Source organism: Staurois parvus, unplaced genomic scaffold, assembly GCF_062004578.1.
Source record: "Staurois parvus isolate SC_StPar_1 unplaced genomic scaffold, SC_StPar_1.0 ptg000105l, whole genome shotgun sequence".
Classification (NCBI taxonomy): Eukaryota; Metazoa; Chordata; class Amphibia; order Anura; family Ranidae; genus Staurois; species Staurois parvus.
The window spans coordinates 4379808-4394318 of record NW_028317901.1 but is presented as its reverse complement, the minus strand read 5'-3'; the positions used below and the strand labels follow the sequence as shown (position 1 = coordinate 4394318).

Below are 14511 nucleotides of genomic sequence, written 5' to 3'. Positions count from 1 at the left end.
TTTCAGCAAGCTTTGGGCAGATTTTTAAAAGTCTTTCATATAACCGTACACATCTACTTTGGGTTTGTTAAACTCAAAATTGAATGGGAGTCTGATTGTTACTTTAAACAAGCAAGCCATAAACTTCAGAAGGTTTAAAAAAAAAAGTGTAAATCAATGCTGAAATCTGTTGAAAACCTGCTGAAGCAAGTAGATTAAGTGACAGTCAGTACTCCCATTAGGATCTCAAACATCCCCAAACTGGAGTGGTGGGAGCTTTAAAGGCATGCTGCAGACTTTGCAACAGTAAAAGCTTACTATATACACACACTGAAGCCTGTGTGTTCATGGCTATAGCATTGCATTAAGTTGTTAGAAGGAAAGTAGTTTAAAAAAAGTCTACAAATTCCTAATTTCTTATTCCCATACTGAGAAGACTCAATGACAAGGTGACAGCAAGCTTACAGCTGTATAGAGTTCACTTCTAATGCCGTCATACTATGCTTGTGCAGGGATTAAAAGAAATCACCATTTTAAGGCAGCAGGAAATTTCCTGACATGTTCCTTCTGATGACAGAATGGAAAAACAGAGGAAGTGTATAGAGCGGGACTTTCAGAACAGTGAGATTCCTCCGAGACCATCTAAAGCTTTAATACTGTATAATGTTCACAGAATTAGTTGATTAAAAGAACAATTCCAGGCAAAAAGTGAAAGCATAAAGCAAAAAGTTACTAATGCTATCAAATAAACACAGCAACTGTGCTAAAGCTAGACAACTCAACTTTATTCTGAATTTTGGGTTACTGCAGAATAAATACACAATATTTCGAAGTTGGTCAGAGAAAAACTGTAATAGAAGTATACTTTCTGAAACTTTCTTTCTACTTCCTGCCTCAATCCTATTCAAATATTTTTGCATCAATCAGAATCATCAGAATCAAATTTTGCAAGGCCGACTGAATGTGATTGGGGGCTCCAAGAACATCTTAGTACTGACATTTGCTGCGAGAGGTAGCAATAAGGGTATTGCAACATCTGCAGCTGATCTTGGATCTCTTTCGTGTCGTTCAGGTAGATCTTCACCTATCAGAGGTTGCCCACCCCTGTCCTAGATCTTACCCCAACAGCAATGTGGCATAAAACTGAGCAACTAGCTAGTCCTAATACAATTGTTCCGTGATTTTAAAATTCATTTTGTAAAACCACCAACCTGTTCTAGCTGAAAGAGATGTTGATTGAAGTAATGTTGTAGACGCTCATTAGCAAAGTTAATGCAGAACTGCTCAAAGCTGTTGCTTCCATAATCCTCGAATCCAAAGATATCCAGGACCCCGATGGAAAGAGTCTAGATTAAGAAAAAAAAGATAATAAACTACAATTAATGGGAGGTAGTGACTTTCTTATTCCCTTTGAAGGGAACTCTTATGGTTTCATACTATGCATCTTTTAAGTTTAAAACCTGATATTTTATGCTTTTTACTAATTGTATAAAATCTTTTTTTATATTAAAAAATATTTAATACAGGGTGCTTCTATAAAATGTGTTTCGTTAGCCCTGTCTGCTCTCGTTGCCTGCTTTTGATAAACTAAAATAGATCTTGGTTTCTGTAAGCTAGTAGACAGAAAAGAGGCCTCTTCTCTCCTCTGATCAATAAGCAGTTTGTGTTCTGGGATTATACCTGTATATCAGCAGATGAAATTACATAGGCTACTAAAGCTATTATATGGTGAAAAACAAGAACCAGTCTGTATGGATCCTGTGGTCTTTAGCAAGTCAGACTATACTATTTTTTTTCCTGCAACCACAGGTTTCAGGCAGGGGGAGAAATTAAAAAAAAAAAAAAAGGAAAAAAAAAATTGCTCTATTTCCCCATCAACATACTCCGTTTTGATGAGGGAATCCCTTCCGCAGCACTATTGTGTTTTGACAGGGGTGAGCATTCCCTGCTCGATTGCATGACAAAAAAAAAAATCAAACAGGCTGGTTGTATTGAAGCTGATCGTTGGATTGACTTACAGTACAACAAGCCTGCGCACAGATGGATGGAATCTTGGCCAGTCCTTGCTGAACTGGCCAAATTTCGTAAAGCTGGTAGTGAGAGTTAATGTACCCAAGGGGACACAGCAATAAAATGCTGAAAAAACATCTAAGGCTAGCTATAAGAGATTCGCACAGAGAACAATGGCGGGAAGACATCTGCCTGTTATTTTTATTGCTCTCACTAGGGAAGAGAATGGGTTCAGTACGAATCCATGTTCAGCCAAATCCAGACAGAAGATGTCAGCGCCAGCCTAATCCTCTGTGACCAGAGCGTTCTCTGCCCTGCTGCTGCAAACACACAAAGGGGAGGGGATACTCGTGATATCATTGACCAATAAACTGGGTTTGTTAAGTGGCACTTCTGCTCTTGCTAATCTGGACATCTCTTCTCTCCCTTCACAGATAAACTAACATTTATGTTACTACTGCTTCACATCCACCTTAAACTGAATACAGACTGACAACTCTCTCCTCAAACTGTTTCTCACCCCTCTTCTGCACCCCACAATCTGTATATATCTCCCTCACTTCTGTCCTCCCCTTATCACTGCACTCATCTCCTCCTAACTCTAATCCCACATGCTGATAAAACCCCCAGGATGACATGTGGAGACATATTCCCAAACCAAGGGCCTTTATGTAACTGTAAACCAATGCACTGCACCCATCACCCTGCACTGGCAGCAGCCATAATCCACACAATTTAGTTTCCTCTTATTCCCAAAACCAGTCAACCCTTGTCCTGTGCCCTCTGGAATGCTCACTCTGTCTGCATCAAACTCACCCCTGTTCATGACCTTTTTGTCACTAACTCCTTTCATCTACTTTCTGTCACTGAAACCTGACTTCATTAACCGGACACTGCTTCTCCTGCTTTCCTCTCCCATGGTGGTCTTCTCTGGACTCACTCCCCAAGACCTAGTGGATGCAAGAGAGGTAGAGTGGGAATCCTCCTATCCCCACACAGCACCTTTCAGGTTCTTCACTCTCCTCCTTGTCATCATTTGAAGCTCACGGTGTACGTCTGTTTTCTCCAATTTCTTGAGCAACTACTCTCATCTACCAAGCCCTGGACCAATAAAATTTTCTTGATAACATCTCTGCCTGGCTACCCTACTTTCTCTCTTCTGAAATTCCCACAATCCTTCTCGGTGACTTCAACATCCCTGTTAATACTAACACTCCTGCTACTTCCAAACTTCTTAGTCTAACCTCCTCATTTGACCTGAAGCAATAGGTACAAGCTTCTACTCACTCTGATGGCAACACCCTTGACCTTGAATTCTCCTACCTATGCACTCTGTCCAACCTTTCCAACAATCCTTTTCCTTTTTGATCACCACCATATTAGTTTTGCTCTCTCTTCTGTCTTCCACCTCTTCTCCCTCCAACCGCCTAACTATTACCCATAGAAACCTTTGCCTCTTCTCTTCTCCACTCTGCTACTGACCACCTCTGACAATATCTCACCCCTGTCCTACCCCAATCTAGCCACTTCTGTCTACAATATATCCCTGTCCTCCGCCCTGGACGAGCTTGCCTCTCTCACTACACAGAATCAGGCCCTGACCCCCACAACCCTGGCATTTATATACCAGATGTCTCTAAATATGCAGCAGCACCCTCAATCATCTGTGGTGCAAGACTAAGTCTCACAAAGACTTCAACCAATATAAAGCTCCCCTCCAAAAATACAATTCATGCCTCTACACTGCCAAGCACACCTATTTTATCACTCTCATTAACACCTTCTCATCCAGTCCCGGTCAACTCCTCTCTACTCTTAACTCTCATCTTTGTCCACCACTGCCTAAACCCACTAATTCCCTCAGTGCCCAGGAGATTGCAAATCACTTAAAAAATAAGAGCGATACAATTTGTGATAAAATCTCCACTCTACAGATAACTCCCCCACCTAACAACCCATGTTCAGAAGTACACTCAACACTACCCTTATTCAACCCTGCTACTACAGATGAGGTTGCTAAATTCTCTTCTAACGCCCACATAACCACCTGTCCCCTGGACCCTATTCTCTCTCAAATACTGCGGTCCCCCTCTGCCTCTATCCTACACTCTCTAACTCACATCTTCAATCTCTCCCTTTCTTCTGGAACCTTCGCTAACACACTAAAACACACACTAGTCATCCCCATACTTAAAAAGCCTTCCTTCGCCCCCACCAATCTTAACAACCTGAGCCCCATCTCCTTGCTCCCCTTTCCTCCAAACTCATTGAACGCCCGATCTACAACCGAGTGACCACCTCATTATGAATAACCTTTTTGATCCCCTTCAGTCTGGATTATGCACTCAACACTCCACAGAAACTGCTCTCCTCACAAACAATTTACTAATAGCAAAAACCAATGGACACTATTCTGTATTCCTACTTCAGGACCTTTCGGCTGCCTTTTGATACGGTTGACCACCCCCTCCTCCTTTACACTCTTGGTATCTGTGACTGTGCTCTTCGTTGGTTCTCATTCTACTGCACCTTCAGTGTCACTCACAATTCTACTTCTTCCTTCTCCTCTTCCGGTCTGTTGGGGTTCCCCAAGGTTCTGTTCTTGGATCTCTCCTATTCTTAATCTACACTTTCAACTTGGGTCAGCTGATAGCCTCCCATGGCTTTCAATATAATTTCTACGCTGACGGCACCCAAACCTATCTCTCTACCCCTCAGCTCACAACATCAGTCTCCTCACGCATCACTAACTTACTGACCGAGATATCAGTCTGGATGTCACACCACTTCCTCAAACTTAATCTATCCAAAACTGAGTGCCTAATATTTCCTCCCCCACATGCCCCTTCCCCTGACTTCTCTGTCAAGATCAATGGCACAACCATCAACCCATCCCCGCATGCCAGGGTGCTAGGTGTAATCCTTGACTCTGAACTCTCCTTTCAGCCCCACATCCAATCACTTTCCAAAGCTTGCCATCTCACCCTCCGCAACATCTCCAAAATACAACCCTTCCTAACCAATGACACCACAAAGCTCCTAATCCACTCCCAGGTTATCTCTTACATAGGCTTTCCCCCCAGCAGTCCATCGTGAATGCTGCTGCCAGGCTCATCCATGTTACCAACCGTTCAGTGTCTGCCAATCCCTACACTGGCTGCCACTCACCCAATTAATTAAATTCAAAATACTAACAACTTACAAAGCCATCTACAACTCGGCCCCCAGCTGCATCACTAACCTAGTCTCAAAATACCAACCAAATCGCTCTCTTCGTTCTTCCCAAGACCATCTGCTCTCTAGTTCTCTTGCCACCTTCTCCCATGCTCACCTGCAGGATTTCTCCCAAGCCTCTTCCATCCTATGGGATTCCCTACCCCAATCTGTCCTATCTCCTACTCTGTCCACTTTTAGGCGATCCCTGAAAAAACATTTCTCTTCAGAGAAGCCTATCCTGCCTCCACCTAACAACTATACATATATTTTCTCCATCAGCTCATCCCCCACAGTTATTACCTTTTGTATCACTTACCACTCCCCTTTTAGATTGTAAGCTCTAACTAGCAGGGCCCTCGGATTCCTCATGTACTCAACTGTACTGTAAATGTACTGTTTGCCCTCACGTTGTAAAGCGTTGCGCAAATGGTTGGCGCTATATAAATCTTGTATAATAATATTAGACCTAATATGGCCACACTGGGTGAATGAGATTGACCTAACATGGCCACATGGCCAAAACCGAGCTCATCCCAAGCTGTGATGCACTGTCATTTCTTGAGCAAACTGACAGACTAAAGTTGCATATGCATGGTTAACACATGATCAATCTTCATGAGTAATAAAATATACTTCTGATTTCAGAAATGCATGTTATTGCCTCCTGGGTCCTGCGGCCTACCCAAGCATCAAAATTAGCTATTCATGCTTCACCTCTCCGACAGGTTTCTCTAGTAATACATTTCTGCTCACCTCCCGTTACATTAACCTCTTGCCGTCCGCCTGCTGTTTATAAACGGCAGGATGGTGGCACTCCAGGGGTGGGTTGCCGTTCATAAACAGCACCCGCCATTTCTAGCTGTGCGCGCTCCCTGCGAGCGCGCAGGACCGCAATCCGGTGCCCGCTGTGTCCTCCGGACACAGTGAAACACCGATCGTCGGACGAGACCTCTGTACGATGTCCCGATCATGTGATCACTGATTGGCCAATCAGTGATCACCTGCAAAGTAGTAAGCAAGATGTCACTTGTGACATCATTGCTTACTACATGCGAAATCTGTGAATGATCACAGAGGTCACATGGTACAAGGCTATTCACAACAGCCTTGTACCATGTGACAAGCTGTGACCAATCACAGCTCACTCAGTATTTCTCAATGGCTGCAAGAATGCAGACAGAGAGAAAGAGAAATGATTGCTTTTACATCCTATATGGGTGTAAAAGCAATCACTGTAAAAAAAAAAATCTTCATCACCCCCCACAAGTAGTACAGTGTCACCATGGTGACACTGTACTGCTAGGGTGACAGTATGTACAAAAAAAACAAAAAACAAATAATAATATAAAAAAAAAATTAAAATGTAAAGAAATGTTTAAAAATTATACTTTTTGGTTATAAACTAAGTTGGCTTATTTTTTTTTTACTAAAAATATAACGAAATACATTTTGGCCAAGATTTATGATGAAAGATTATTGATTTGCAAAATTTTATAAGAAAAACACTTTTTTTCAAAATTTTTGGACTTTTTCATTTACATAGCAAAAAAAATAAAAATCCCAGCGGTGAATAAATACCACAAAATAAAGCTTTATCTGTCTCAAAAAAATGGTAAAAAATTTCATATGGGTACAGTGTTGCATGACCGCGCAATTGTCATTCAAAGTGTGATAGCGCTGAAAGCTGAAAATTGGCCTGGACAGGAAGGGGGTAAAAGTGTCCAGACAGGAAGTGGTTAACAAATGACCCTTTTGTATATAATATAAGCTTGTGACTTTACCACATTACTTGGGAGACAGTTTTAGCAATGCATTAAAACTTTATAATGCAAACGAGTACAATTTTTAAAAAGTTATTTACAAACAAAAACAATGAAATTATATTTTTTTTGCTCAGAGCCTTATCTAATATCTCTTCAGTTCTGACAGGAATCTGCAGATGAGTGTACAGGTGAGTGAATATTCTGGTCTTACCTGGCTTGCTTCATCCATTGCCTTGCTATTGATGTTGAGAAGAGCATGGTTGATACGAAAGACGATCCAATCAAACAGGGCGCTGTACAAAGACTTTGCTAAGGAGTCCCTTACTGTAATAGCCTAGAAAAGAACATAAAAAGGTTGTACTTTTATTCTCACATACAGCAAAACCTACAATCTTGGGAGATGAGAGGAAAAACTCACCTCTGGCAAACGATAAGGCAAGATGAGTTTTTCTCCAACTGTAACAGTTTTCCTGGTAATCAAAGCATCCAGTAACATCTCTTCTCGCACCTGAAATTTACATAAAAGGATTACATTAAATCCATTAGTCAGTCCAATCAAAACTGAAATTTCAGTTACGAACGTAGGCTGAATTCACCCATGGTGCGGTGACAGGTGTTTTACTTCATTGTAAAATGCCTGTCATGGCAAGAAAACACAGTAAACAATTGTTTCTTGTGTGTCCCATTCGCACTGCAATGCAGCTCACAGCTGTACTGTACGCACTGTACAGCGGCAAAGTGCGCTGCTGTTCAGTGACATAAAGTGTATTTTTGTACACTTCAAATAAAGCGTGTAAGCAAAAAAAAAAAAAATAGGGAGCTGCCTGATGTGCTGAATTGTGCACCACACTGTCCCCTACCGCAGTCGGAACAGACAGATGCCAGAGACATAAAGCGCTCCAATAGCTGTCTGTTCTAGAGTGAATCGGTGAGATATACCTTATCAATTTTACAGGCATGACTGATACCCTGAACAGAGTCTTGCCTGCTGTTACTGCCTTTGCACAAAACTTTAAACAGGAATAGCAAGATTCCCTGTAATGGCTATGACAGTGGACTTGACAGCTCTGAAACTATTTTCATGCAGGAACCAGAGAGGACACAAAGTTGGGTGAGTTCCATTTTAATTTATATATATAAAACTGGTACTAAAAGAAAATAGAGGCCTAAATACCAAAACATCTGCACAAAAAGTAAGTATGTGTATTGAAGCTTGTTGAATGTAACCTAAACCAATTTTATTACTACAAACTGGGGGGGAAGGGGTATCGTGCTCTGATATCAAACAGTAAATTATCTGTATGTGTCCCTAAGAAGGTCTTTGTTTTGTACACAGTAACTAACAGTGAATCTTCTGTTTGGTGTCATTTTTAGATATAATCCATCCCAGACAGCAGAACGCCAAACTTGACTCTGAACTTGCAAAGAGAATAAGCTGTATTTCTTATTAAAGTAAACTTACTGAATTTAGAATTAAAAGTAAAATTACATTGCATAGCATGTCTTTGTAGATGTAGACCATGGAGCAATATAAACATTAACTATGAATATTGACACGACTTATACAAACTAGCACACAGAAAATAAACATAGACAGATAGTAAAAGTAAAATTCCAGGAATTACACAAAATCAACCCTTGCAGTGGGGTCCCACCGCACTGCAAGGGTTAAGGCGTCTTTACAATGCTTCATGTAGATGGAGAGAGTCTGCCAGAACCAGGAATAATAGTATTACACTTTATCCCTTCACCCCTGGAATAAATGAGCATTTGAAGTATAACTATAGGCAAAACTTTTTCTCCCCATTTTGGATAGAGTGAGGGAGGGTTATAATCACAGTCTTTTTTTTTTGCCCATCTGTGTCCCATTGGCAGATATACCTTTACTTCCTGTCCCAAAGCCAAAACAGGAAGAGAGCAGAAATCCCTAAAGGCTCTGGGCTTTTTACCTTCATGCATTCTATGCATGAAGGTTAAAAACCTGTGTGAAGAATCTCCCCCCCCAGCCTTTCCAATATTTACCTGAGCCCATTGCGATCTAGCAATATGCACAAGAGTCTCTGTTCTACGGAAACTCTCCATCTTCATTGGCTGAGACAGCAGAGGAATCCATTGGCTTCCACTGCTGTCAATCACAGCCAGTGAGCCAATGAGGAAAGGGGGTGGGGCCGAGCTGTAGCTGTGTGTGTGAATGTTGATGTAGAGCAGCAGCTCAGGAGTGAGTCTGCATGGATACCCCCCAAAGCAAGACTCTTGCTCTTGGGAACCTAGCAGGAGAAAGGGGCCAAAAGCGCCGGCATGGGACCCGAGAAGAGGAGGACCAGGGCTGCTCTCTACAAAACCACTGCATGGAGCAGGTAAGTATAACGTGTTTTTCTTTTTTTTTTTATAAGAATTTGCGTTAATATCACTTTACAGTGTATATGTGTAGCCAAAACGTTTTTTTTTTCTTTAGCTTTTGCTGTCTTGTCATGCTATGGAAATTTTCCTTCACTTCCCCTCTTGGTGATGCAACAGAAGTGAGAGGTAATCTCCCCACAGTAAGGAAATTTCTGTGTTAGGTCTGGTGCCCAACCTGCAACCCCTGGAGACACCAATTTGTTTTTCTCTATTGCCCTGTTATAGCAGCTATGTCTAGCATTCTCATTTAATATGTCTCCAGTCTCTGGTAGTATCCTGCAGCATGTCTGCAGTCTCTCACCATCTCTTCTATAATGGTACAGGAGATGTTTAAAGACTGCAGTCATGATAGAAGAGATGGTGTGAGACTGAAGACATGTCTGTAGTCTCTGATCATCTCCTGTACCATGTATGCCAGTCTCTAACCATCTCCTGTATTATATCCACAGTCTCTGACCATCTCCTGTATCCTGTCCGCTGTCTCTGAACACCCCTTGTATTATGTCCACAGTCTCTGAACATCTCTTGTATCATATCAGCAGTCTTTGACCATTTCTTGTATCATGTCTTATATCATATCATCTATATTGCTTGACTATATCCTGTTGTGTGTCTTTTATGTGCAGCCCTTTGATATTATGTTGAGGGACAAACTTGAGCCCCCCCCCCCCCCATCAAGAAAGTTGACCACCAATGGTCTAAAGCTAGCCATGCACCATCCAAACTAAAGAGCATGGATGGAGGAATCTCCTCTTCTGGCTATTATACCTGAACAGTGACTGCATCTCATTGTTTAATACAGTGCCTTGAAATAGTATTCATACCCCTTTAAATTTACCACATTTTATCGTGTTACAACCAAAAATGTAAATGTATTTTATTGGGATTTTATGTGATAGACCAACACAAAGTGGCACATAATTATGAAGTTGAAGGAAAATGATAAATGGCTTTCAACATTTTTTTTACAAATAAATATCTGAAAAGTGTGGAGTGCATTTGTATTCAGCCCAAAAACATAAAAAAACTATTATAGCGCAAATGGAGAGAGTGATTAAGTCCCAAGCCATAGTCTCTGTAAGGTGGATCCAAGTGTGTTATTCCACTTCTATAATGGCTGCAGCTCTTCCAACTGGGTATTGGATATCTCTGTGCACTAAAACAATAAATAGAAGGTGCAGCCATCTAAGTGTATCAATTTAATTAAAAACAAGTAAAGGAAAGGGTTAAAATACACTCACAAGGATGAGAGTAATTGGGCATATCATCAGTCCTTATTCGCTGGAAAGGTGGAGTAAAGTTGGACTGTTTTAAGGATACATCTCATCCATCCATCCAGCCGCCTGTCCACCAAGGCTTGCCAGCGAATAAGGACTGATGATATGCCCATTTACTCTCATCCTTGTGAGTGTATTTTAACCCTTTCCTTTACTTGTTTTTAATTAAATTGATACACTTAGATGGCGGCGACTTCAGTTTGTTTATTGTTTTATTTGTATTCAGCCCCCCCGAGTCAATACTCTATAGGACCACCTTTCGCTGTAATTACAGCTGCAAGTCTTTTTGAGTATGTCTCTACAGCTTTGCACATCTAGAGCGTAATATTTTTACCCTTTCTTCTTTGCAAAATAACTCAAGCTCTGTCAGATTGGACGGAGAGCGTCTGTGAACAGCAATTTTCAAGTCTTGCCACACATTCTCAATTGGATTTAGGTCTGGACTTTGACTGGGCCATTCTAACACATGAATATGCCTTGATTTAAACCACTGCATTGTAGCTCTGGCTGTATGTTTAGGGTTGTGGTTCTGCTGGAAGGTGAACTTCCGCTCCAGTCTCAAGTCATTTGCAGACTCAAACAGGTTTTCTTCTAAGATTGCCCTGTATTTGGCTCCATCCATCTTCTCATTAACTCTGATCAGTTTCCCTGTCCCTGCTGAAGAAAAGCATCCCCACAACCTGATGCTGCCACCACCATGTTTCACGGTGGGGATGGTGTGTTCAGGGTGATGTGCAGTGTTAGTTTTCTGCCACACATAGCGTTTTGCGTTTAGGCCAAAAAGTTCAGTTTTTGTTCTTGTCTGACCAAAGCACCTTCTTCCAATGCTGTCCCCACATGGCTTCTGGCAGATTGCAAACAAGACTTCTTATGGCTTTCTTTCAACAATGACTTTCTTCTTGCAACTCTTCCATAAAGGCCAGATTTGTGGAGTACACGACTAATAGTTGTCCTGTGGACAGATTTTCCCACCTGAGCTGTGGATCTCTGCAGCTCCTCCAGAGTTACCATGGGCCTCTTGGCTGCTTCTCTGACTAATGCTCTCCTTGTTCGGCCTGTCAGTTTAGGTGGACGACCATGTCTTGCTCTATGAGATGTTCAAAGCTTGGGATATTTTCTGTTCTTTTTTTATAACCTAACCCTGCTTTAAACTTCTCCGCAACTTTACCGACCTTTCTGGTGTGTTCTGTGGGCCTTGTGATGCTGTTTGTTCACTAATGTTCTCTAGCAAACCTCTGATGGCTTCACAGAACATTATTATTTATACTGAGATTAAATTACACATAGGTAGACTCTATTTACTAACTAGATGACTTCTGAAGGCAATTGGTTCCACTAGATTTTAGTTAGGGGTACCAGAGTAAAGGGAGCTGAATACAATGTATGCCACACACTTCAGATATTTGTAAAAAAAATTTGAAAACCATTTATCATTTTCCTTCCACTTCACAATTATGTGCCACTCTGTATTGGTCTATCACATAAAATCCCAATAAAATATATTTATGATTTTGGTTGTTACATGACAACATGTGGAAAATTTTAATGGGTATGAATACTTTAAGACACTGTACCAACAATTTCTGCTTCCGGCTCTGACACAAGTTAATTGAAAAATTGTGGTTTGTCTAATCAGGTGGTGCAAACAGGGCGACCCAGGGCTCAAATTTTGAGCCGTGTATAACGGCTTAATCCTTCCCTATGCCAACTAAAACTTATGAATATTTAAAAGGTGTAATGTAAAGGTAAAACTTTCTTAAGTGTAGACAATTTGTCTAATATGAAAACAAGGTTGGTGGTAAAGTCTTTGAAAAAAAAAATTGCTGCAGAAACCTATGCAGCACTGTAACCTAAATTGCAACGTTACGTTTAACAGACAAGGGCTTCAGGGTAAAGGTAACCCGACTACAAGACCTTTCCCACTTTAACTTCTATTTGTTTCATGTGCTTACCAAGGAATGCCCATTGAATTCTCTTTTCTTACAACTACTGCCTTGTAGCCTCTAGCCAAGCATACAGATAGCATGGCCAGATAAACATGGATAATCCATTTACAACATGTTCATTTGTTTTACATCATCCTTGTATGTTTGTACTGCTTCTGTGCTATATGGTAACCAAATTATATTGGATTAAGCTAAAATCTACATCAAATCAAACCAAGCTAAAGTATGCTTTAAATCCATTTCTAGAATTTAAAGCCCCATACACACTGCCGAATATCGGGCGATATCGGCCGGTTCAACAGAAACTGACCGACAGTAGGCTTGTGTATACAGCAGCCGGTCAGACATAAACCGAATATTCGTCCGGCTTCTGTCGAAGGGGCATGACCGAAAAAGGTCTGCCAATCAGCTTCCAATCAGTGTTCTCTGCCGACTGGGGGGGGGCAACAATCACTGTGCTAACAACGCTTGTGTTAGTATAGCCATCTGTCAGTTTTTTTTTTTTCATTTAGCCTACTGGGTTGAAAGAAAAAAAAACTGACCGTGTGTACGGGGCATAAGGGTCCATGCACACTGGCTTAAAAATCGCAGCTTCTACAGGAGTTTTGTGTTTTGCCTGTAGAAGCAGTTCAATGTTATCCTATGTGTCCATGCACATTAGGACATGAAGAGTCATATTTTATGCTCAGCATTTAGAGGCAGGGAAAAAACTTCTAGTTTGTGTTTTTGATTGGAGTTTTCTGGCAGAAAAATATGCTAAACACACTTAAATGTGCCTACACATGTGTACAAAAATGTTCTGCATGAGTGTTTTTTTTAAGCCCAGTGTGCATGAAGCCTTAATTCTCGAAATTCGGCTGGTCCGGAAGAAAGTGGCCAAATTTTGATCAGTGTGGGCTCTTCTGTTTCATAGAAGTACACTGTTTAATCAGCTTCTGTTGAAGGGACATGTTGGACAATTTCTTCCATTGATCAGCAGCTGCAGACGCTGATCAGTGTATTCTGACTATAGCAAGTGCTGATGTCAGAACACTGTGTCAAAGCGGGAGGTAACCTTAACCATACACATTTAAATCACTCAATTTCCCCAATCAACAGAGCTGATGGAGGAATTTTCACTGACGACTACTGCATCCTGACAGCCAGCACCCATAGCTGCCTAAATATCCAAAGAGTGGCTGCATCTGATTAGCAGCAATCATTGTTTAATTGATAATTTTCCACCAAGTTGATAAGTCAGGTAATGCTGACAGGGTCACCCATGGCTTAAATTTTGGCCAATTCAGCAGCGATCGTCCAAGATTTGAGCTGTGAATAGCGAACTTAAATTCCAGTTTTTTTGAAAACTCTGAAAATCCTATATTGTAAAAACCAGGGCAGCAATGAATAATCTTTATAATCAGTATCCATGACCCAATTTAATTTATGTGGGCTTTTGAAATCTCCATTTTGACAAAATAATTTATGAAAAAAACTTTTTTTTTTTTTTTTATCTTCCATACATGTGCACGATTACAAAGTGAATATTCACAAAAGCTGGCCATACACTTTTTTTTTTTCTTCATTCAGCCAGCAGTCCAACATATTCCTTCAGCCACACTACGCAGAGCGGAGAGACAAATCCCCCAGCGTGTCCATTGTGCTCTGAAGGCTGCTGCAGGTGTCTGTTAGAATACCTGAACAGTGGTTGTAGCTGCTTTTTTATCTGGCTCCTTCAATTTTTCATTCGAAGAATGTCAGAAGGGAGGGGGCCAAAAGGCACATCCACATAGCGAATTTTACCAAGTTACTGAAGAAATTTGTATAGTGTAGGGTCAGTGTTAGTTTCAGCATATTTACTAACCTAAATGAAAACTCAAAGAACATGCTCTATTCCTTTAGTAAATCAACACCAGTATTTTACATTTCTAAAGTAGTAGA

General features: G+C 41.0%; 1 protein-coding gene across 6 annotated transcripts in view; it reads right to left on the bottom strand.

The window, feature by feature from the left end:
* MYO9A (myosin IXA) overlaps positions 1-14511 on the bottom strand; it is a 169899-nt gene that overhangs the window by 69037 nt on the left and 86351 nt on the right. For all 6 annotated transcript variants that reach the window (XM_089671412.1, XM_089671411.1, XM_089671413.1 and 3 more), the window contains 3 exons: positions 7387-7476; positions 7180-7302; positions 1191-1325 (listed from right to left, as the gene is read on the bottom strand). In XM_089671412.1, coding sequence (XP_089527538.1) covers positions 1191-1325; positions 7180-7302; positions 7387-7476 — 348 coding nt within the window. The remainder of the gene's footprint in view (positions 1-1190; positions 1326-7179; positions 7303-7386; positions 7477-14511) is intronic.